Source organism: Miscanthus floridulus, chromosome 10 (assembly GCF_019320115.1).
Source record: "Miscanthus floridulus cultivar M001 chromosome 10, ASM1932011v1, whole genome shotgun sequence".
NCBI classification, from domain to species: domain Eukaryota; kingdom Viridiplantae; phylum Streptophyta; class Magnoliopsida; order Poales; family Poaceae; genus Miscanthus; species Miscanthus floridulus.
The window spans coordinates 132,499,614-132,523,380 of NC_089589.1; the positions used below are offsets into that span (position 1 = coordinate 132,499,614).

General features: G+C 47.6%; 1 protein-coding gene across 1 annotated transcript; it reads right to left on the reverse strand.

Annotated features, from left to right (window-relative positions):
• Positions 1-11,510: 11,510 nt before the first annotated feature.
• LOC136487278 (glucan endo-1,3-beta-glucosidase-like) lies at positions 11,511-16,377 on the reverse strand. Its single transcript, XM_066484420.1, has 3 exons — positions 15,066-16,377; positions 12,075-12,390; positions 11,511-11,984 (listed from the first exon to the last, which is right to left on the reverse strand). Exons 1-3 carry the CDS (start codon positions 16,140-16,142, stop codon positions 11,956-11,958), a joined length of 1,422 nt encoding a protein of 473 aa, XP_066340517.1. The 5' UTR covers positions 16,143-16,377; the 3' UTR covers positions 11,511-11,955.
• Positions 16,378-23,767: the final 7,390 nt, after the last annotated feature.

Below are 23,767 nucleotides of genomic sequence, written 5' to 3' on the forward strand. Positions count from 1 at the left end.
AACTATGGCAGCCACAAGCTTCTTCAGTTTATTTCTTGTGTTGATTCTTGCCACAGCTGTGGTGGCCATTTTCTCCACTTTGCCTTGGGTGGCGGCGTGGCGCCACAATTGGCGTGGCTGGTGCTGGCAAGGGAGGCAGGGACCAAACAGTCCCTCTATCTGCTAAATTTTTTAGTTTTTCGCAATAAGGGTTTGTGCCTGTTACTTGAGATCTGTAACCTGTATGCTGCTTCACTAGAAGCCTCCGTTCGTCACTGCTATGTGGATGGTACTGCAGGCACTGTCACGTCTTGTTTAGTTACACCTCAAATTCTCAAAAAATGCTACAGTACCTATCACATCGAATATTTGCGGCCCGTACATTGAGCATTAAATGTAGACGAAAAAAAAACTAATTGCATAGTTTGGTGGAAAATTGAGAGACGAACGTTTTGAGCCTAATTAGTCCATGATTGAACACTAATTGCCAAATAAAAACGAAAGTGCTACAGTAGCCCCAACTTCCAACTTCCTAAAACTAAACACGCGCCAACTATATTTAAATTCAAAAGAAAAAGGAAAGGTACCATGCAGCGGTGGATCCAGAAAAAATTTTAAGGGGCTGCACAAAAGTAGACAGATCATAAGTCTCAGCCCCACCTATACGATACAACTTTGCCTAAGGCTCTCTTTGGCAGGACTCCGGTGGCTCCGGCTCACGCCCCTGTTCACCTGTTGGCCGTCCATGGCCGACGAGGGGCTACTGTTCACCGGAGCCGTTTTTCTCTCTCCTCCTTTCCTCTCTCACAGACAAAGTCGGAGCCGGAGAAGCTCGTTTTTCGGGCTCCGCCTGGCACCTATCGGCCCATGGGCGGCCGACAGGTGTGGGAGCCAGAGTCGCCGGAGCCCTGCCAAAGAGGGCCTAAAACTTCGAGAGGGCTCCACTGCTCCGGTATCGGCAGCGTTGAATCCGCCACTGGTACCATGAACAACGATAGCTAGTAAATCGAAATAATTTCAGGCCAATCACTACTGGAGGCGCATGCTTTGCCGAGGGCCTCTGGCCCTCGGCAAAGGACTAGAAACCCTCGGCAAAGGCTTTGCCGAGGGCTGCCCTCGGCAAAGACCCCTCGGGGAATTTTTAGACGGCGAAGGGGTCTTTGCCGAGGGCCCTTTATCGGGCACTCGGCAAAGAAAAGACGCCGTCAGATGCCGGCGTCGTTGGCGGTTTCTTTGCCGAGGGCCGACCCTCGGCAAAGAAATGGTTTTTTTTTTTGAATTTGTTTGCCGAGGGCCGACCCTCGGCAAATAAAAGTTTTTATTTTTTTTAAATCTTTGCCAAGGGCCTCCTCTATGGCCCTCGGCAAAGAAATTTTCATGATTTTTTAAAAATTCTTTGCCGAGGGCCGGCCCTCGGCAAAGAAATGGGTTTTTTGAAATTTTTTAACCCTTTGCCGAGGGCCTACTCCCTGGCCATCGGCAAAGAAATTGGCAGGATTTTTTAAAAATTCTTTGCCGAGGGCCGGCCCTCGGCAAAGAAATGGTTTTTTTTGAATTTTTTTAACCCTTTGCCGAGGGCCTACTCCCTGGCCCTCGGCAAAGAAATTGGCAGGATTTTTCCCAAAAAATCTTTGCCGAGGGCTATTGCTTGGGCCCTCGGCAAAGGACACTTCTTTGCCGAGGGCCTTGGTCATTGCCCTCGGCAAAGAGGCAGAAATTTAAATTTTTTTTTGTTTTTTGCATTCCATCGACACAAGCATTTCATATATATACATATATATATCACACAGAACCCATTTTCTCACAATATATCACAACCATAATTGTGAACCACAAATCACAATATATTACAACGACAAGTCACATGTTCATCATCATTCACATGTTTATTACGATAAGTTAATAAAATCCAAGCACAAGTCACAACCATAAATCACAAATCACGTTAAAGTCCAACCACATCACCTAGCACGAGTCCTCATCAAGCTAGCCTATGAGACGATGGTGAAGGAAAAGCAGGATCACCCGGTGACGCACTAGCGGGTTGATTGGAACCCACGGACTGAAGCTGCACAAAGGAGCAGAGATTGCATGTGTGAGTAATCCGGGAAAACAGTTTTGAAACTTAGAGATTGCATCTAGTATTGTAGGAATACAAAAAGATTAGACTCAATTGAAAATTTCGGCAGCACCTCCCCTGCACGGGGAGGTTTCCAAAACCTGCAAGAAACGACGGCACGAACGCCGACATCCACAACGGCACGAACGCCGACATCCACAACGGCACGAAGGCCAACATACATGCAAAGCACAAGCGAAAAGTGAACTTTCATACTTACAGGAGTAGCTGCAGGAGTAGGAGATGGAGGAGCTGAAAACTGCACAGGTACACCCGATGCTTGCCCAAGACTTTGCATGATCACCATCATCTCCGCCATCTGCTTCTGCGCGGCCTCAAACGCGACCTTCTGGGCCTGCAGCTGTGCGGTCAGCTCCGCGTTCTGCTCTTGACTTTGCCTTTTTATTTCTTGCAGCTCGGCCTGCAATATTTCACTCCAATGTATCAGTAATGCAAATCTAATTTAGGTGTTTAAATATGTACGTACGATGAGTAAAACAGGAATTACCTGGAGTGCTTGGACCTGCTGTAGTGCTGGAGACGGCCGTGGACGTATGGGCTGGCTGGAGCTCGTGCTCCGTGCTCGGATAGCGTCGAGGGAGGGAACAGTGGTGGAGTCGATGGCGCCGTCTGCAATCCACAGCCGCCCGTGCTTCTTGCCTCCTCCGAGCCTCATGATCGCCTCTGCATCAATGGGCTCAGTGCGCACATTGTAATCTTCCCCATAGACCCCCCTTACCGTTGACGTGTACTCTTGGACTTTAGTGTACACGTTCGGGTCGGAGTACACCTGGGGCGGGGCAGCCGGGTCGAAGGAGACAGAGGACGACGCCCTGCCCATGTGAGACATAGCCCACGCAGAGAACTCCGAGATCTCCTCGTCCGGGTGCGTAGCCTCCTGCGAGAAAGACGGGAAGATGGTGAGAAATCAAATAGAATTGAGCGTCAAAATAAATGAAAGAAATCACTTATGTATGCTTGTTTGTATCCGGGGAGGCTACGACTGCCTTGATGGTGAGTTGGACCTTGCCTCATCAGACGCTGTTCCCGCTGCCTCTCGTGCGTGTCAACAAAGTCCTGTGATAACCACTTGTCCATGATCATGGCCCAGCACTCAGGATACGATCGGCACCACCAGGAAATCACCTACAAGTCATCGAGTATTTGACATATAAGAAGAAATTGAACCTACTTAATATCAGAACGAATAATTATGAATGTTATTCGCCTACCTCAAGGTACTGGTCCCGGGTCAGCGTAATCCGTCTTGCTTGAGGCTTGGGGAGGAACTGCCTAAGTACCGACCTGTAGTAGTCTATGTGGGCCTAGACGCGCCCATGGTGGTGCATCTCGGTGATGTACTTCCTACAAGCTGCGGCAGCCGCCCGATCCGCCTGGGCCTCAAGTCCTTCTTCGGCCTTGAAATATTTCTGCATACAAAACCAATGTATCCATTCATTATTTCAATAAAAGATTTAACCAATGAATGCGATGTATTAAGCAATGTTGTGCGAGAGAGACTTACCCAAAACTCCGCCAATACTCGCTCCTGCTTGTTGCGGTAAGTGTCATCCGTGACCAGCGCGTACCTGTCCCAGTTGGAGGCCGGCTCCCGTACCACCGGCTCTTCGGACAGTTGCACAATGCCGGGGTACCATTTCCTGCACAAAACACCAAGGATGCTCGCGGAGGTGCGTGCTGGAGTACCCGACAAAACCAACCAGGCCCTGCACAAGTGATTAAGAAAATTTATCAGTTTCTCTTAAGATTTCCAACATATCTTATGAAGTAGTTGTGATAACATCCATAGTTACTTACCTCTTTGCCATAGGTCGTATCACTGAGCGGTTGTGAGAAAGCAGAACCGGAGGGAGGCTCGCGGGACCTCGCTCGTAGAGAGTCCGGGTAGCGGTACCCTCTCCCTCGCCCTCGAGCGCCTCGCCTCCCTCGCCCTCGAGCGCCTCGTCTCCCTCGCCCGTCTGCTGACCCCTCTCGTCCTCCGACGAGGATGAGGCCGTGGCCGTCACGTGCTCCTCCTCTAGCACCTTGTCACGTGTCGTGGGAGGAGACCGCTGCCTCCTGCGGCGGCTGCCCCTGGTCCTCCTCTCGTCACCTCCTGCGGACGCTACCCCGGACGACGACCCCTCACCTCGAAGGAGAGGGCGGTCTCTCCCGTAAACCGAGGGCGTGTCACGGCGTGGACGTCTGCTCGCCATCTTTGTCCAATCACCTGCAATCACAAAGAATGAACAAGACTAATTAGTACATATATTAGAAATAGATTCAAAATATATAAACAAAACATAAATTAAAAAACCATAGTATTACATGTATTAGGAATAATCTTCATGATTGGGATCATAGGTCTCATCATCACTGTCGAAATTGTCCAAATGGGCAACACTATCCGAAGGTTCTATGTTGTCATCGTCGTCATTGCCTAGAAGTAATCGCTCAAGCATTGCTATGTCCTTGGCATTTACCACCACATCTCCATCGACCTCGTCATCAACCGTTTTGTTGTCTACTTCCATTTCGATTGCTTCGGGTAAGACTATCTCAAACGTGCCTGGTAGCCCATCTTCTTGATAGAACTGTCCATCATATGTGTTTGCGTTGAAGTTGTAATCATCATCGTTTGGGGCAGGTAGTTTACCATGTGGAGATACCTGGTGCACAATAGCCCAACCCTTAAGATCCTCTTTGTCTTGGTTGGCGTATCGAGTATAATACACTTGCACGGCCTGTTGAGCCATAATGTAGACATCTTTTCCAGGATAGATGGAATCTTCTCGAATCTCCACTAGCCCAAGATGAGGGGTTTGTCTCGTTGATCGAGGATTAAACCAGTGGCATTTGAACATGACAGGTTTAAGAGGTTCGTCTCCATAAAATGAGAGTTCATAGATTTCCTCAACTCTACCATGATAGTCGAGGCCATCAGTGCCGGACGTACAAACTCCGCTATTTGTGGTTTTTCGTTTGGGCCGAATCTGCTCGTAACTTGTTGTGTGGAAGCGATATCCGTTCACGTCATAGCCGGTAAATGACTTCACCCTAACATCACAGCCGTTTGCAACCTGTTTCAACTCGTCGCTCATGGACGAATCGGTCTGGGCCTGCAAGGTGAATCATGATAGATCGTTATATTAATCAAACGTACGATCACCTTGGACGATCGAACGTACGAGCTAAATTGGACATTACCTTTTGTTTGAACCAAGAAATGAAATCAGGCCTCCCCGCTCCCACACCCCGCGAAACAAGGGTGTCTTGTTCATGCGAGGTAGGATCCCTTGATTGATGCCAGAATTCACGAACAAATTCCCTGTCCGAACGAGAATCAATGGGGTTGGATGCAGAATAGTGATGGCATATTGAAATAAGTTCATTGAGAACTTACTTGATGAACGGCTGCACCTCGGTAAGGTTATTCAACACATATAGCATGATACTGCGCCACTCTTCATTTCCCAATAGCTTTGGGGTTGATCCACTTGCGCTGCCGAGTTGGCCTTGGAAAAGGCTCAGGGTCGATTCATTTTCGCCAGTATTGTAACGAGAGGGTGGATTATGATTGCTAGGAAGGTTCGGCTTGTAGTATAGCGTTGTGAAGTTTGCCACCTCCTCCCGAAGGCATGCCTCTGCAATGGAAGCCTCAATTCTGGCTTTATTTGTACATTTTTTGCGAAGAGTCTTTAGACATCTCTCGATCGGATAGCACCAACGGGCCTGCACGGGCCCCCCCAAACGTGCCTCGGACGGGAGGTGCACAATCAGATGTTGCATCGGCAAGAAGAAGCCGGGTGGAAAGATCTTCTCCAGCTTACAGAGCAACATAGGTGCCGCTTTTTCCAAGTCCTGAGCGATGGTCCGAGATATCTCCTTGGCACAAAGCTGGCGGAAGAAAAAGCTCAACTCTGCCAGCACTTGCCAGACATGCTCAGGGACATAGCCTCGGACCATCGCCGAAAGAAGCCGCTCAATCCATATGTGGTAGTCATGACTCTTCATCCCGTTGACTCGCAGAGTGCCTAAGTTCACTCCCTGCTAATATTCGCTGCATATCCATCTGGAAACATTAACATCTGCATCCATTTTAGTACCTCCCTCCTTTGATCAATCTGCAAGACGAAATTGACCTTAGGCCTTTTCCAATTCTTATTTCGGCCACTAGGAGGCTGCATCGCTTGATTCGGTCTATCGCACAACGTCGCTAGGTCCACTCTAGCCTTAACGTTGTCCTTAGACTTGTCAGTGTCCATGAGAGTTCCCCAAAGTGCCTCGGCGATATTCTTTTCAGTGTGTATTACATCAATGTTATGTGGCAGAAGAAGGTCATCGAAATAGGGGAGCCTCGTCAAGCCGGATTTATGAGTCCACATATGTTCCTCACCATATCCCACAAAACCACCTTCTTCATTGGGCACGAGAGCATCTATCTGAACACGAACCTCGGCACCAGTCGTCAAGTGCGGTTTAGGGTCTGTCACTTTGACACCTTTCGTAAAGCTGTTGATGTCTTCTCTAAATTCATGGTTTAGAGGGAGGAACTGACGATGCTGGTCGAACGATGAATACTTGCCACCCTTCTTCAACCAAATGAACCTCACGGCTTCCTTGCATACTGGGCATGGGAACTTCCCGTGAACACACCAGGCGGCGAATAACCCATACGCCAGGAAGTCATGCAGGGAGTAGTGGTACCAAACATGCATTTTGAAGCTTGTCTTTGTAGCTCGGTCGTATGTCCATACCCCCTTCTCCCAAGCGTGGATCAATTCATCAATCACAGGCTCCATGAACACACCCATATTACTCCCCGGGTGTCCAGGAATTATCAACGACAAGAATACGTTATGCCGTTGAAAGGAGATGCCGGGAGGGAGATTGAGGGGGATAACAAAAACGGGCCAGCATGTGTATGGGGCAGCCATCATTCCATAAGGATTGAACCCATCTGTTGCCAGCGCGACACATACATTACGAGCCTCAGCTGCTTTGTCACGATGTTTGTCATTGAAATACGTCCATGCTTCAGCATCAGACGGATGTACCATCTTCCCAGGATTGTACCATTTGCCATCTTTGTGCCATGTCATCTGTTTCGCGGATTCCTCAGTCATGAATAGCCGTTGGATCCTCGATAGGAAAGGAAGGTGACGTAGCACTCTCGCGGGGATCGAAAGCTGCTTCTTCTGACCATCACCAGAGTCTACCTCTAGGTACCTGGAGGATTTACACTTCGGACAGTAATTTGCATCCTTATGTTATTTCCTAAATAGGACGCACCCCTTCGGACAAACATGTATCTTGTCATACGGCATCTTAAGCATACGAAGGAGTTTCTCTGCCTCGTACAAGTTCATCGGCAAAGTGTGCTTCTCCGGTAGCATGGTGCCAAACACGGCCAACATCTTATCGAAGCCTTCTCGGCTCAGGTTTAACTCGGCCTTCAACCCCATTACGCGTCCAATCGCATCTAGCTGAGAAATCATTGTACGCTCATGAAGGGGTTTCTGTGCCGAGTCCAACATTTTGTAGAAGTCCTTTGCGGATTCCTCCATCTCCTCCTTCTCACGTCGTTCAGCGAAGTGAGCTTGGTGGGCGTCATCTAGCATGTCTGCTACCCCAGCATCATCATCAAAAGCCTCGAGGCGTGCTCTCACCACCTCCGCTCTTATACGATCTGCTTCACCATGGTAGATCCACTGCTGGTAGTCAGGCATATAACCATTGAACACAAGATGTCTACCCATGGTCTTCTCGTCTACTTTTCTCCTGTTGTCACATTTGCTGCAGGGACACCAAACTAGAGAATGTCCTCCTGCTCCTGGGCCAAATGCATGTTTCAAGAAACCATCTGTCCCCTTCACCCATTCATAGTCGTAGTCACTCCCGCTTCTCCAGCCCGTGTACATCCACTGACGGTCCTCCATCCTTTAACATTTATAGCATAGAGTATCGTGACCATCAATTGCATCTACGCGGTGTTCCTACTTTCTAATAGGTGAGGATAGGTCCTAATCCCACCCGCGGATGCGTAGATGAGGTCAGTTTCCATGCTCCGCTCCTCTCCGAGACAGAATTTCGGCAGCACCTCCCCGCTGTTCTCCCGATACACGTCCTGCAAGGGAGAGTGTGTATCCGGAGAACAACAGGGAGGTGTTGCCGAAACTCCTTCCTGGACCGGAGCGGACCATGGAAACTAACCCATCAACCCATCCACGGGCTGTCCAAAAAACGTGGACAATCCGAAACAGATACGGTTGCAGATACGCAAAGATCCGCATACCTACGACCGTATCTCTTTTGGACGGGAGACGCCTAACTGGGTTACGCGCGGGCTACGACAGACATGCGCAAAAAGAGGTTATTTATACCTAGGGTGTCGGTGAAGTAAGGCTAGCGGGGCAGTGGCGAATTGACGCAGTGGCGAGGCGACGCAGTGACGGCAGAACCGCGACGTCGACGAAGACGATCGGGGTCCTCCGGGTCCCCTCCGACGTACTCTTCTCCTACATAAAAAGACAATAGGTTATTTTTTGTTCAAAATTTCAGCAGCACCTCCCCTGCACGGGGAGATTTCCAAAACCTGCAAAAAAACGACACGATGGCCGACATTCACAACGGCACGAAGGCCGACAACCACAACGGCACGAAGGCCCTCATATCAACTTACGGCACAAAGGCTCACACAACCAAAACGGCACGAAGGTCGACAACCACAACGGCACGAAGGCCCTCATAACAACTTACGGCACGAAGGCCCACACAACCACATACGGCACGAAGGCCGACAACGAGAGTTTTACCTAGGGTTGCGGTGGAGTCGGGCGTCGCGGTGCGGAGGCCACTTTCTTCTCCGGCGAGGTCGAGCGGCGTTGGAGTACTCCTCTCCCCCTCTTCCCTTTCTTCTCTCCTTTTCCCCTTCTTCTCCTTCTCTTCCCCTTCCTCCTTCTCCTCTTCTTCTCCTTTTCTTCCCCTTCCTCCTTCTCCTCTTCTCCTTCTCTTCTTCCTCCAACTTCACCCTCTGCCTCCTCCCCTCCAACAGCAGCCGGCGACGGGGGCCTGGGGCTGGGGTCGGGGCGGAAGGCCGGTGAGGGGGAGCCACCGGAGGGCCGGCCGGGGCGGTCGACCTCCCCTTGCTCGACGGAGACGGGGAACAGGCAGGGCGCGACCTCGGCCGCCACTGGGCGTGGTGGGCGGCGGGGCGCGCTGGGGGCGCCGGGGCGGGGGCGGCGGGCGGCGGGCGCGCGGCAGCGCAGCGTCGCGAGGCGCGGCAGGGCGCGCAGCGGCGCGCGCGCGTCGCGCAGCGGGCGCGCGGCGCTCGGCAGCGGGCGCGCGGCGCGGCAGCGGCGCTCGGCGCGGTGGTGGAGGCGCGGGCGCGCAGCCCGTGCACGCGGCGGGGGGGCCTGGGCTGCGGGCGGGCGGCGTACCGCGCGCGCGCCTCGGGGCTGCGGCAGGCGTTGGTGAGCGGGGGCAGCCCGCGGTGTCGCCGGCGGGGTAGCCGGGCTCGGGGCAGCCGGCGGCGGCTGCGCTCGCGGCGGCGGGGTGCGCGGCGGCGGTGGTGGACGCGCGGGGGCCGGCCGCGTGCGGGCGCGTGGGGAGGGAGACGGTCGACGTTTTTTTTTTAAATTTCCGATCGGGAATTTGGGCTGCGTCCCGATTTAGGGTTCGGTTCTTTGCCGAGGGCCCAGATGCACGGCCCTCGGCAAAGATTTTTTATTTTTTATTTTTAAAATTCTTTGCCGAGGGCCACGGGGAAGGCCCTCGGCAAAGAGCCCTCAGCAATTTTTTTAGTGTTCGGTCCTTTGCCGAGGGCCCAGATCCACGGCCCTTGGCAAAGATTTTTTATTTTTATTTTTAAAATTCTTTACCGAGGGCCACAGGGTCAGGCCCTCGGCAAAGAGCCCTCGGCAATTTTTTTTTTTTGGTTTTTTTAGCCCAGTTTTTTTGTGGTGCTACAATACATTGTTTTGAACTCAATTTTAAAATTTAGGCCAATTTTGATTTTGTTTTGTATATTTCCTTAATTTATTTCGATTCTTTGATTTTTTTTTGAATATGTCAAATTTGAACTGCATGTGCATGGAATATTGCAATGTAGTGTTTCGAAAAATGTTATTCATGTTAATTGGTGCATGTTGAGTCCCTATCCACGAGCTCGCATCAAATTTTCACGCATCTTGTTCGCGTAACATAGCGACCGACTTGCCGGGAAAGTGTTTTAAAATTATATAAAATCCATACGAAGTCCGAAAATCACGAAACTTGGCGAGATGTCATGTTATCGCATGTGTAGGCTATGGTAAAAAATTGAGAAGGCTTCGAGCGAGTTGCGACGTCGGATGCCTGAAACCCAGACATCTCCACATGTCACATATATATGGTCATATGATCTATGTGGTAGTATATCTGAATTGTTTGTTTGTTTCATTCCTATTGTTTGTGTTTCTTTGTAATCCCGTTGTACAACTGCATGTAGATGCATGTATTTCACTATTTTGCACCGCGTAGAACCTCGGGTGGATGGAGACATGTATGCCCAGTCCACACCGTGGCCGCGACTCGCTCCAAATTAAATTAAAGTCCATCTATGCACGTTTTGATCCTAAATAAGAGCAAGAAAAACGCATGGCAAAAACTAGAACTATTACTACTGCGAGTTTACTGTGTCATTAGTCCGTCTAGAATTACTAGGGGGTTTCATGGGGCTGTTTGGTTCCCCACCGAAGTTTGTCACGCCAGACATGCGGCAGCCACAGAAAGCTGGCTGGTTGGTTTGCGGGTAAACTATGGCAGCCACAAGCTTCTTCAGTTTATTTCTTGTGTTGATTCTTGCCACAGCTGTGGTGGCCATTTTCTCCACTTTGCCTTGGGTGGCTGGCGCTGGCCAGGGAGGCAGGGACCAAACAGTCCCTCTATCTGCTATTTTTTTTTTGTTTTTCGCAATAAGGGTTTGTACCTGTTACTTGAGGTCTGTAACCTGCATGCTGCTTCACTAGAAGCCTCCGTTCGTCACTGCTATGTGGATGGTACTGCAGGCACTGTCACTATATTTAAATTCAAAAGAAAAAGAAAAGGTACCATGCAGCGGCGGATCCAGAAAAAAATTTAGAGGGGCCTGAATAAAAGTGTGACAACATAGTCGTCTTCTTCCTCCAACTGCTGCTTAATCTTAAGTCTCAGCCCCACCTACACGATATAACTTTGCCTAAAAATTCGAGGGGGCTCCACTGCTCCGGTAGCGATAGGGGGGCTCGATAATTAACTTTTCCTTGGATAACTGCCACACGGTAAGTCTGATCTGAAGAAACATTGAACTAGTTCTGCAGGACAAGTTGGGAGAATTTTAGGGGTGATAAGTTAAGAACAAATGTTCAGTGTACGTAGCTAGGCTGGGCAAATGTTCAGTGTAAATTAACACCGTGAAACAAGGAGGCCTCGTTTCACTCTGTTTATTACTTCAATTTGTGTGCCAACATCGAATGGAATGATAAGTAACCCTTTATTCACCACTACTACACACGACAAAGAATTGCAACACGTACGCGCCACCAACCAAATCATCAAAACACAAAGCTAGAACAGCTGGGATACACTACACCACATCGTGCTGAGGGAGAGGGACGGATGATGATAACAATGCAATGGCGGCTCTTGTAAGATTAAGAACGACTCGACTAGTAGTGATTGAGAGCAAGAAGCATGGGTGTCAGACATGAGTATAGAAGTATGTGACGCAAGCCCGGCAGTATCGACCTCCCGGCGTTGCCGTGGCTGGAGCCTGGAGGACGATGTGGACTCGAGGCTGGTGCCCCTGCCCCCGCACTGCCTGGACTTGCTGCGCCCCGTCAGGAGACGTATTTGCAACTCCCGTAACCTGCAATATAATCCAGATTCAGATACGCCATGATAATGTATATATATCAGTTGCAGTTCAGAGATCATGCAGGTCAGATTGGGAACTTACTGGGGTCACTGGAGGTGACCTCGCCGGTGCCCTTGAAGTCGCAGTCGTAGTCGTGCAGGCCATTGGCCTGGTAGAACGCGTTCATCACGTACGAAGCATGTGACTGCACGTTGTTGGGGTCGAAGCACGCGCCGCCGCTCTGGATCGGCTTACAGTCGACATAGCCACAGGCGTAGTTGATGTTGTTCTGCAGGTCGGTTGCGTTCGCGCCGGACTTGGCCACACACCACTTGCCTCCGCCTGACGGCGAGGGGTTTGGTGACGGGTTGGGACTTGGCTTCGGAGATGGATTTGGCGATGGGTTTGGAGATCCAGACTGCAAAGCCAGATAGAAGAAATGAGTTGTCAGCACCAGAGTGGAACAATCCATTTGTCCGAATAAAAAAAATTAGAAACTGATGCACTCATATGAGGGTGAGGCTAAGCATCATTTCTCCAATCAAAATTCCCCTGGTATGAGTTTGAAACTCTGAACCGAGATATGCTCACATGCACACTTGGTCCTTATTAAATCAATTCTTTGTCATAACTTTTTTTTGGGTAAACTTTAGCCTGACATGACTCTGCAATTATACATATGACTTTAGCATGTGACGAGATACAAACACATGCTCTCTGCAGTCTGGAGTCAGTATTGGCACCAGCCAAAAGGCCAAAATATGTCCTGCCCAACTTGATCGAATGTTTGCGGCCCGTGCATGGAGCATTAAATATAGACGAAAATAAAAACTAATTGCACAGTTTGGTGGGAAATTGCGAGACGAACGTTTTGAGCCTAATTAGTCCATGTTTGAACACTATTTGCCAAATAAAAACAAACGTGCTACAGTAGCCCCAAAATCCAAATTCACCCAACTAAACAAGGGCTAAGATTCTTGAGTCAGTCACTAAAGAATGCAGACGGCCCCACCTTCCCCACATGGTGGTGCACTTTGCCAGGGCATCAGCAAAAGCGACAAGCTTGAAATCGCTGCCCCTGCGTCATTCTTAGATTGGGCGACTGGGGAAACTACTCTACTCTCATATGCGCACCAGAGTACATAGCTCAGGCAGAATAGAGGGCTACGATGTTCAAAAGCTTGAGATAATGCGTAGGAAGCTATAACGGTTCGAGAGAAAGAGGGAAACGCCCAGCCACAAAGGTGGTGCCTGACTTGTTGGCGGCGATGACCACCCACCGAAGAATCCTCAGCTGGAAGCACACGGAAAGCATTCCAAGTAACAAGCTTTTAGGGGTACATTCATTCAGAATCTAGAGACCATCTGCTTTGCTTGCATGTAGCTACTTGTGCATGGATGAAACCGTTGTATAACCGATTGGATGAATGAAGAAGAAACAAAAGTCACGCCAATGGATATGCTCATGTTTCGTGTATACTCGTGCAACCCAAGTCAGAACCTTCTGAGCACCATGTGGTGCAGTCTAGCGGTGGACATCTGGATATAGGCTCACTAGACCCTTGCATACACCTTAAGAACCTCCAGCAAACCAAGGCAAGAAGCTAGCAACCGGAAATGGGAATCAGGCTCAACCAATTTATTCAATATAGTACAAGTTTGAAGGTAGTGTTGTGCAGTAAATTGATAACCATTTTGCAGATAGCTGACCCCCAGTTTGTTACAGTTGTAAGTACTATGGTAATAGGTACGTTAGCATGTAAAAATAAGAGAAGTACCCTGTGCCAGCTAGCATTAGCAAAGCAAGTATACAGTATTTGGTACGACAGCGTGTCACCAAACACGGGTAGCAAGCAACGTGTGCACAAAGGAGTTCGTAGATCTAATCAGAGGAGTATACTAATAGCAGCAAGCATAGAGAGATTGCAGAGGTGTCAAAAGCCTGAGCTGCACAAGGGCATCCATCGAGAAAAATAAAAACGACAAGCAAGCAAAGCATCCGGGCTGAAAGGAAACGTTCTAATCCTTTGACAACTATAGTACTAGTAGATTACAGATGTCATCATGGTGGGGAGAAGAAAAGTTGGAAACGAAAGCAAGACTTTTCCAGATGGGGCGGCGGTCCGGTCCACGCGGCATGGCTGCACCGTGTGAACGCAAAAAACAAACGGAGCGCCTGCCATCCCATCCCATCCCATCAGCAGCGACACGCACACGGAAAGGATGCACATCTGGTCTGCTGTCAACAGAGTAGTAGTACAGCACAGCTTATGACGTTTCCGTGCTAACTTTAATTTGTTCCCCAACGGTCGGATGCATACTAGTATACGTGTGCTGTGCTTAATTAAACCACTGGATGCAGGGGAGGGAGGACTACGGAGGAGCTTACCCACTGTCTTCGAGACATCGATATCATCGTAATGTGAACTTATGACCTGTGCTCGAACCGGCACGCGCGACCCTTTGACCCTGACCCCCCGCCGCGGTTTCGTTTCTGAAACCGCGTCCAATCTGCGGCCACCCTTTCTTTTCCACAACTATACTAAGGGGGTCTTAGGTTGTTTAGTTGCTCTTAAAATTCATGTCACATCAAATATTTAGATACTAATAAAGAGTATTAAATATAGATTAATTATAAAATCAATTACATAGATGAAGGCTAATTTACGAGATAAATTTTTTAAACCTAATTAATCCATCATTAGCATATGTTTACTGTAGCATCACGTTGTCAAATCATGAACTAATTAGGCTTAAAAGGTTCGTGTAAATTAGTCCCAAATTGTTCAATTAGTTTCATAATTAATCTATATTTAATACTCATGCATGTATGACAAGAATTTTAGGAGCTAGACACGCGTGCATTCAATTTTTGGCATCGAGCTAGCAAGTTCTACACTCTTCCTTCCAAGTAAATCAATTCCAATTTTTTACGATTTCCCCCAAAATTGAATCCGACCATTAATCAAAGAAATCGAGCAGGTTTTGTGGACCGATAAATAATTGCAGCAGATTCGTCCGTCCGTAATGAATGAATGAATGAACCAAGCAGAGAAAGAGATCGACAAACAGAGTAATAGCAGCACAACTCACCGATCCTTGGCGGAGGAGACCGAGGTCGTATTTGGGCGTGAAATCCGTGTTGAAGATACCGAAATTCCGCTCCGCAATCGGCCCCGGCTTCTGGTTCTCATCAAACAGCGAGAACACGTACGTCTCGAAGGTCCTCCCAGGCATGAGCGGGGTGCCCTTGCCGCCGCTGCACACCCGTATCATCCCGGCGTTGAAATCTCTCGCCTCCTCGGGTCCAACCCCGACCTGCCCGGCCTCGCCCTTGGTGGGCCACCCGGCCTCGCCCACCGCGATCTCCACGCCGGCGCCGTACCCGAGCCTCTTCATCGCCGTGTAGATGGCGTCCATCTGCGCGTCGAACATGCTCGTGTAGTTGAGCTTCGTCCCGGGGTCGTACACGCCGGCGTTGGGCCGGAACACGGCGTAGTTCAGCGTCGCCGCGTTGTAGCTGAAGTACGGGTACGCGTTCACCATGAACGGCGACCCCGTGTCGTTGTGGAACTTGAGCATGGGGGCGAGGATCTTGGTGTCGAGCCCGGGGCGGAACCGCGCGTTGGACGGGATCCCGTCGGAGGGCGCCAGGATGCCCAGGTAGTGCGGCGTGGTGACGCGGACGCCGGGGAGGTTCTCGAGCTGGAGCGCCTGCGCGAGGCGCCGCATCGCGGGGAGGAGCGCCACGACGAGGTCGGGGACGACGATGGGGCCGAGGACCTCGTTGCCGGCTAAGAGGAGGGTCACGTTGGCGCCCGCGGCGACGTGCGGGGACAGGTTGTCGCGGACCCACCCGCGCGCCGCGTCCAGGCCGGTCGATCTGTCGGCGAAGGTGGGGAGGAGGGCGTTGGGGATGGAGACGGCGAGCGAGATGGACGGCGCGTTGGCGGCGAACGCGTCCAGGAAGGCCGGGTTCGCGTCGAAGAGCTTCACGCGGTCGATGGTGGTCTTGGTGGCGAGGAAGGACGCGACGGCGGCGGGGGACGGCAGGTTGTCCGCGTTCGCGCCGTAGTTGACTCCGATGGGCAGCGACGGGATGCCGCCGCCCTGGGCTGCGGCCGGCGACAAGCCATGGAGGAAGGCGGCGAGGAGGAGGTGGAGGAGCATCGGGAGGCGTGCGCGCGTGGCCTCTGCTGCTTGCTGCTAGTGCCCCCACTAGTGGTTGGTTGGATTTGGCCTTGGTCTCTCTGCTCTTGGGAAGGGAGAGAGCAGGAACCAATTGATGCTGGTCAGAAGCGCTTGAAGGAGAATCCATGATGGAATGGACTGGACTTCAAGGCTGGTGCTTGTTTAGTTCCCAAAGAGTCCTACAGTAGCTATTATATCGAATCTTACGATACGTACATGAAGTATTAAATGTAGACGAAAAAAACTAATTATACAGTTTGATTAGAAATTACGAGACAAACGTTTTGAGTCTAATTAGTCCATGATTGAACACTAATTGCTAAATAAAAACTACAATGCTACAGTAGCTAACTTTCCAAAATTCCCTAACTAAACACGCACTTATGTTTGCTGTTTGTTATTCGTGTTGTGGGCGACCAGTTCTGGGGTCTGCTGTTAAACTAAAGTGTAGCTCATTTTCTATCTTCTGTTAAACGTTCTATCTGTTTTATGTTAAGTTCCTCTAGCTAGCTGTCTCTGAGACAGAGGTTCAGGTAAGCTATAAATGGTTCAGGTGCATGTCGCATGTGGTTTTAACAACAAAATCAGGTACACACCATATATGAGATCAGAAAGTCAAGTCTCACATATAACTACAAATAAGGTTAATATCAAAAAAACAAATGCTCAATATATAACGTACTTAGTATAAAGAATACAACCTTAGACAGCACACAGCGGAAGGACAACTCCGATCTTTAGGTGAAGACTCCAATTTCATAGAGACAACTGACTGATTGATCACAAGCTTAATTCCTCAAAACTTTAGCAATCTAGTACCCATCTAGGATTTTCATCCAAATAATTGAAAAAAAATAAAACAAGCGTAAGTATATGTTTTACTCAATAAATATAACATGGGTTTATGAGGCTCAAAAGGCTGACACTGGTTTAACTACGTTTAGCTTTTAATGAGTCATGATTTTAGCAATTGGGTAGCAACAAGTTTATCACAAGCCATATAAACACATGATCAGGTAAACATGAATAATGAATAGCAAAAATAATAATCATTAGTGAGCACCAGTATCATCATTGTTCATCATATATTCCGTAAGGGTCCAAGGCCGCTCGTGACCGTGAGCACGGCTGATATACCAGTTTTACACTCTGCAGATAATGTACACTTTCACTGTGAGTCGTGATTTACCCTTTCGCCCGAGGTAGCTAATCTCTTGACCTACTTTCAAGGAAGGTCGGCAGGGTTCACTACGAAGCCTTTCAAATATTTGTCTAACAAGTTAGGGCCGCTAGGTTTCTGTGCCCTGCGAATGTAGGGCTCCCCTTCCGACAGACACAATGACACGCAGCCTATACACTGATGGCCAGAGGCCGCACTATATCCAACCCAAAGCACACCCCTCTTACACCATAAAGGTAACCTCTAATAAGCTAGAAAAGGTCCTCATACTGAGCTAAAGCCAGAGCCATATAGCCCTCACAGTTGCACTGTAAGTCCCGGATGTTCGCTTACAGATAAGTCCTTATGAAGAGAAATCTAGAGCACCATAAAATAGCCCAATGCTCTAACCCCCTTTTCCATGTTGCTAAAAAAATATCTTTTAATGTTTATTGCATATATCATTAGTCAAGTTACAAGATCATGATTTTAGTTGAGCACTAGCATCATACTACCCAATATAATAACCCATAGGAATCAAGGAATTTAGGATATTAAATAGCTAGGAAAATTACTACGGTTGCCAAGGTAGACACATGCATATGATTAAATTATTAAAGTGAATAGGACAACAAGGAAGATCCCATGCTATACTTGTCTTAAACTCAGATCCTTCTTCTATTGAATTATAACCTCTAAAGAACTTCTTCTAGATCACCAACTTCTTTTATATCACCAACGTACTTCCCACCGACTGGACAAGATCATTAAGCACCACACAAGCATCTGAACAAACATGCATAGCATTCAAACATAACTATATTAGAACAACACACCAATCGGTGAAAAAGAATTTAAAATTAAATCTACGTGTTGCTACGATCACACAGACGCTAAAAACACGCTAATCGGAGCTATAGTGAAAAGATGCAAATACCAATAAATTTACTTTAAAAGAAAACTATAGGCTTCATTTATTTTAAATATAAAACATATATAAGATTCTTCAGAATAATATCTAAAATGAGTTAAGTCAGATTATACTTGATTTATAAAAACAAGGTAAAACTAATCATATAATTAACTAAGGTGAAAAGCCTAAGTTGTGTTTAGTTGAGAAACTAATTACATATAGATTGTTCGAATTACTATTTTATTTAAAAGCTTTAAACATGTTAAACAATACCACTAATACGTAGATTACGTCGTTATGAATCTAATGCAACTTGAACGGGTCAAATCGGAGTTAAAATAGAGAAGATAGGGCTAAAACAATGATGGTGGCAATTTTGTAAATAGACAAAACTAAATTTTCAAATTAAAATAAATAAAACCTGATTTTTAAATCTGCCAGTGGACCATGGGCACTAATAGGAGAAAGGGCAGGGGCTCTTTAGCAAAAGTGAAGGGACGACAGGTTAATTAAGTAGATCTGCGGGGTCTCTTATGCAATTAAGTCACGCGAAGGGGTATCAAGGAATTTGGGCCATTGGATCAAATCTAGACGACTCGGATTAGAGAGAGGGAGAGAGAGAAAGAGAGGGAATCACCAGCCTGAACAGTACGGCGCCATGGCCGGCGGCGCTCGGACCTCGCCAGCGTAACTGGTTAAGGGCCTATGGGTTACGGCTGCTTCAACTAATGACACAGGGAGATAGAGCAGATTACGACAGGCTCGATGGGAGTATTGGTTGAAGCAGGGGATGGACGGATACGGCGGCATGCGCTATCTTGCGGCTCGACTTGGTGCGGCGATGGCGCGCGAACAGAGAAGGAGGAAGATAGGGCAAAAGGAAAGCACCAGGGCTTCCTTACCAAGATGTGAAGGCCAGGGAGTGGTTTCGAGCGACGGTGGAGATTGGTCGTGGCAGAATCGCATGCGGTGGCGGTGCTCTAGGGTTGCGGCGACACTTGAGAGCTCGGGGTAGAGCTAGGCGAGGGCAGAGCAGCTCGGGGCGTTATTTATGGGGCTCGGTAGCTTGAGGCGCAAGCCAAGGCGAGGAGATGGGGCGCGGAAGGACACGGACTCAACGGTGTCCGCACTGGTGAGGAGAGGAGGAAGAAGGGACTAACAAGGAAGGGTCGGGCTATCGGCGTAAGAGGGAGCGGAAGAGGAGCGTGCGTGGCGGCTTCTGCTACTGTGGCTGCGGGCTAGGCCACGGCTTGGGCTGCTCGGGCTGAAAACCAGAGAGGGAGGAAGCGCTTGGGCCGGCTTGGCCCACGCCGGCGTGGCAAAACCGCCTAATCTAATGCCTCCCAGTAGCGTTCGTCTTCCATTAGACACTAAGCACTCAGGGGAGAACACTAAATTATTTGGTTCCGTCGGGCACACCCCAGGGGAGAACCCGGAAATCCACATTTTTGCCATCAGGATCACAAATGAGAGAATAAAGCTTACAACATTCTTAACTATTTCTTACATCACTTTTAATACAACATCAGAGTATAATATTTATTGTTATAATAGCGAAATGTAATCATATTATCAGAGTTATGAACAATTTAATTGAACAGCAGAATATAAACATGTGATCAGAATTACAGCAGAAATAATTATCTAATCATGGCATGATGATTCATTGATATGTAAATTATGACAACAGATTGTAATACTTTCATTCGTAAAAGCATTTAGTGAGATTTATAAATAAAAACTATGATCGCAGCGTGAAGGAAATCCTCTCTGAGCCCACTAGGAGGAATCCACACGCAAGGGTGAAAGGTCCTAATATGGCTAGAGAGGGGTGAATAGCCTATTTAAAAATCTACAAATCAACTAGAGCAATTTGATTAGTATGACAAATAGCGTAATGCAAACTTGCTCTAGCTCTACAAGGGTTGCAAGCCACCTATCCAATAATTCTAGTTGCAATGATTACTTAGGCACCAAAACTTGCTATGTAACTACTCACTAAGAGCTCTCAAACTCGCTACTCTAAAGAGCTCAACTAGATGAATGTAAATAATAAAGCAAGCTCTCAATTCTAATTACACTAAAGAGCTTGTGTCAACTACTTTGCAAGAATATAAATAGGTGAGTAGGGTGATTATACCACCGTGTAGGGGATGAACCAATCACAAGATGAAGATTAAGCCAATCACTGGGAGAATGCAAATGATAAGAGACAACCGATTTTTCTCCCGAGGTTCACGTGCTTGCCAACATGCTAGTCCCTGTTGTGTCGACCAACACTTGGTGGTTCGGCGGCTAAGAGGTGTTTCACAAACCTCGTCTACATGATAGGACACCGCAAGAACCGACCCACAAGTGAGGTAGCTCAATGACACGAGCAATTTACTAGAGTTACCTTTCGGCACTCCGCCGAGGAAGGTACAACTCCCCTTACAATCACCGAAGGCGGCCACGAACAATCACCACCTCGTGCCGATCCTCTACCGTTGCACAGAGCCGTCTAGGTGGTGCCAACCACCAACTGTAACAAGCGAAATCCGTAGCGCAACACGAATACCAAGTGCCTCTAGATGCAATCACTCAAGCAATGCACTTGGATTCTCTCCCAATCTCACAATGATGATGGATCAATGATGGAGATGAGTGGGAGGGCTTTGGCTAAGCTCACAAGGTTGCTATGTCAACAAAAATGTGCAAGGGTTGGAGCTACAACCGGCCATGGGGCTTAAATAGAAGCTCCCATGAAATAGAGCCATTATACCCCTTCACTGGGCAAAATGCGCTCTGACCGGACGCTCCGGTCATACTGACCGGACCCTGGACTCAGCGTCCGGTCCACTGATTTATGCCATGTGTCACTCTGAGTTAAAACTGAACCGTTAGATCACAACGGCTAAGTGCTGACCGGACGCTCCAGCTAAACTGACCGGACGCTGGAGCCTCAGCGTCCGGTCGAGTACAGTAAGGGTCCAAATCCATTTTTCCTCGACCGAACACGTTCGGTCCACTTCGACCGGACACAGCCCAGCGTCCGGTGGTATACCCTAGCTACTGTACCGCTAAGTCAGCACGACCGGACGTAGGTAGTTAGCGTCTGGTGCATTCAGATCCAGCGTCCGGTCACTTGATCAACGCTGGCATCTCCTCTGTCTTCTTCACCCTTTCTCAAATGTGCTAACCATCAAGTGTATCACCTTGTGCACATGTGTTAGCATATTTTCTCAAATATTTTCAAGGGTGTTAGCACTCCACTAGATCCTAAATGCATATGCAATGAATTAGAGCATCTAGTGGCACTTTGATAACCGTATTTCGATACGAGTTTCACTCCTCTTAATAGTATGGCTATCTATCCTAAATGTGATCACACTCACTAAGTGTCTTGATCACTAAAACAAAATGGCTCCTATATTTTATACCTTTGCCTTGAGCCTTTTGTTTTTCTCTTTCTTCTTTTCCAAGTTTAAGCATTTGACCATCACCATGCCATCACCATTGTCATGATCTTCGCCATTGCTTCATCACTTGGAGTAGTGCTACCTATCTCATAATCATCTTGATAAACTAGGTTAGCACTTAGGGTTTGATCAATTAACCAAAACCAAACTAGAGCTTTCAATCTCCCCCTTTTTGGTAATTGATGACAATCCTTATACAAAGATATTAATTAAAGTACATTTGAATCCATGTTGCTTGCCCAAGCATATTTACCATGTGTGAAGGATATGGGCAAGATTCATGAACTCCATATGATAGCAATTGCTCCCCCTTCATATGTGCTAAGAGTTTGGATTGAAGCTTGCACATATGCTTAGATAGGAAATATAGGAGTCAATTTCTACCAAATGATGCTAAGGTATAAGAAATGGACCTTTGAAGCGTGATACCAATCAGGGTGCACCATTATACCATCCTTAGCACCATTAGTAACTAGATATACACAAAAACTAGAATACCCCATGAGATCAATATTACAAATAAGGGTCTAGTTTCCATAGAATGAACATAGGTCTAGTTACTTTAGCCTATGCATGCTAGTTTTTTATTTCAACATTCAAACCTATAACTAGCATACACTACACAAGCATGGATATTAAAAAAAATTATGCCATGCAAGCAACCATATGTAATGCACATACAAATTTACCATATGAGTTCATGAGCTTGCTCCCCCTATTTGTATGCTCAAACTTTTAATTGATCCCCTTTCTTTGTCATATATTATCTCTCCCCCTTTGTTTTACTATCTTTGTACACTATTTCTCCCCCTTTGTCATCAATGACCACAAAGGCTTAAAGTATAGATAGGGTAGGATTATCAATGTCAATAATTTGCACAAAAGGTGACCTCAAATTATAGATAGGTTGGGGTGAAACCATGTGAAATGAGGATCATTTTCCCAATTTGGTTCAATCTAGATTACTTGCAAAAGATATTTAACTCGGTTTGATCCAAAGACAAGCTTCTTCACACCTCCAAATAAGGGTTATCTTGTACCATGTTGAGTTAAACACTTATAGCTCATTTTCTAAATCAAACACTAGGTTTACAAGCCCACAAACATGTCATATGCTACCACTAGATCATTTCAAACATACAAGCAATAGTGGTACCATACAAGCATCAAATTCATTTGATTTCCACGAATGAGCCTAGGACATGATAGGAATGACTAGATGCACTAAACAAGTCCTTAGCAATGGATGGATGACATGTCAATCAACTTTACCTTGCTTTGCTCGAAGGAGAGGCATGTCATATAGTGGGGGTGCATCAACATATATTGGAGAAGTCAAGTATGTTCAATTCATTTCTTAGCTTACAAAACCTCTTCTCATCAAGTGGCTTGGTGAATATGTCGGCAAGTTGATCTTCGGTGCCCACACTCTCTATGTAAATGTCCCCTTTTTGTTGGTGATCTCTTATGAAGTGATGACGGACATCAATATGCTTTGTTCTTGAGTGTTGAACCGGGTTGTTGGTGAGCTTTACGGAATTTTCATTGTCACATAGCAATGGCACTTGCTTTAATTTGATCCCAAAGTCACTCAAGGTAGCTTTCATCCAAAGTAATTGAGCACAACAACTACCGGCCAAAATGTACTCCGCTTCAGCGGTTGAAAGTGCTACACTATTTTGCTTCTTTGATGACCAAGACACAAGTGATCTTTCCAATAGTTGACATGTGCCCGATGTGCTCTTTCTCTCAAATTTGCATCCCGCATAATCGGAGTCCGAATACCCAATCAACTCAAATCTTGCTCCTTTGGGATACCACAATCCAACATTTTGTGTATGCTTCAAGTACCTCAATATTCTCTTTGTTGCCTTCAAATGACTTTCTCTTGGTGAGGCTTGAAATCTAGCACACATGCATACACTAAACATCACATCCGATCTTGATGTGGTCACATAGAGTAGACTTCCAATCATGGACCGATACATCTTTTGATCCACCATGTTGCCACTAGCATCACTATCTAAGCTTCCACTTGTCCCCATTGGTGTACTAATAGCTTTACTCTCATCCA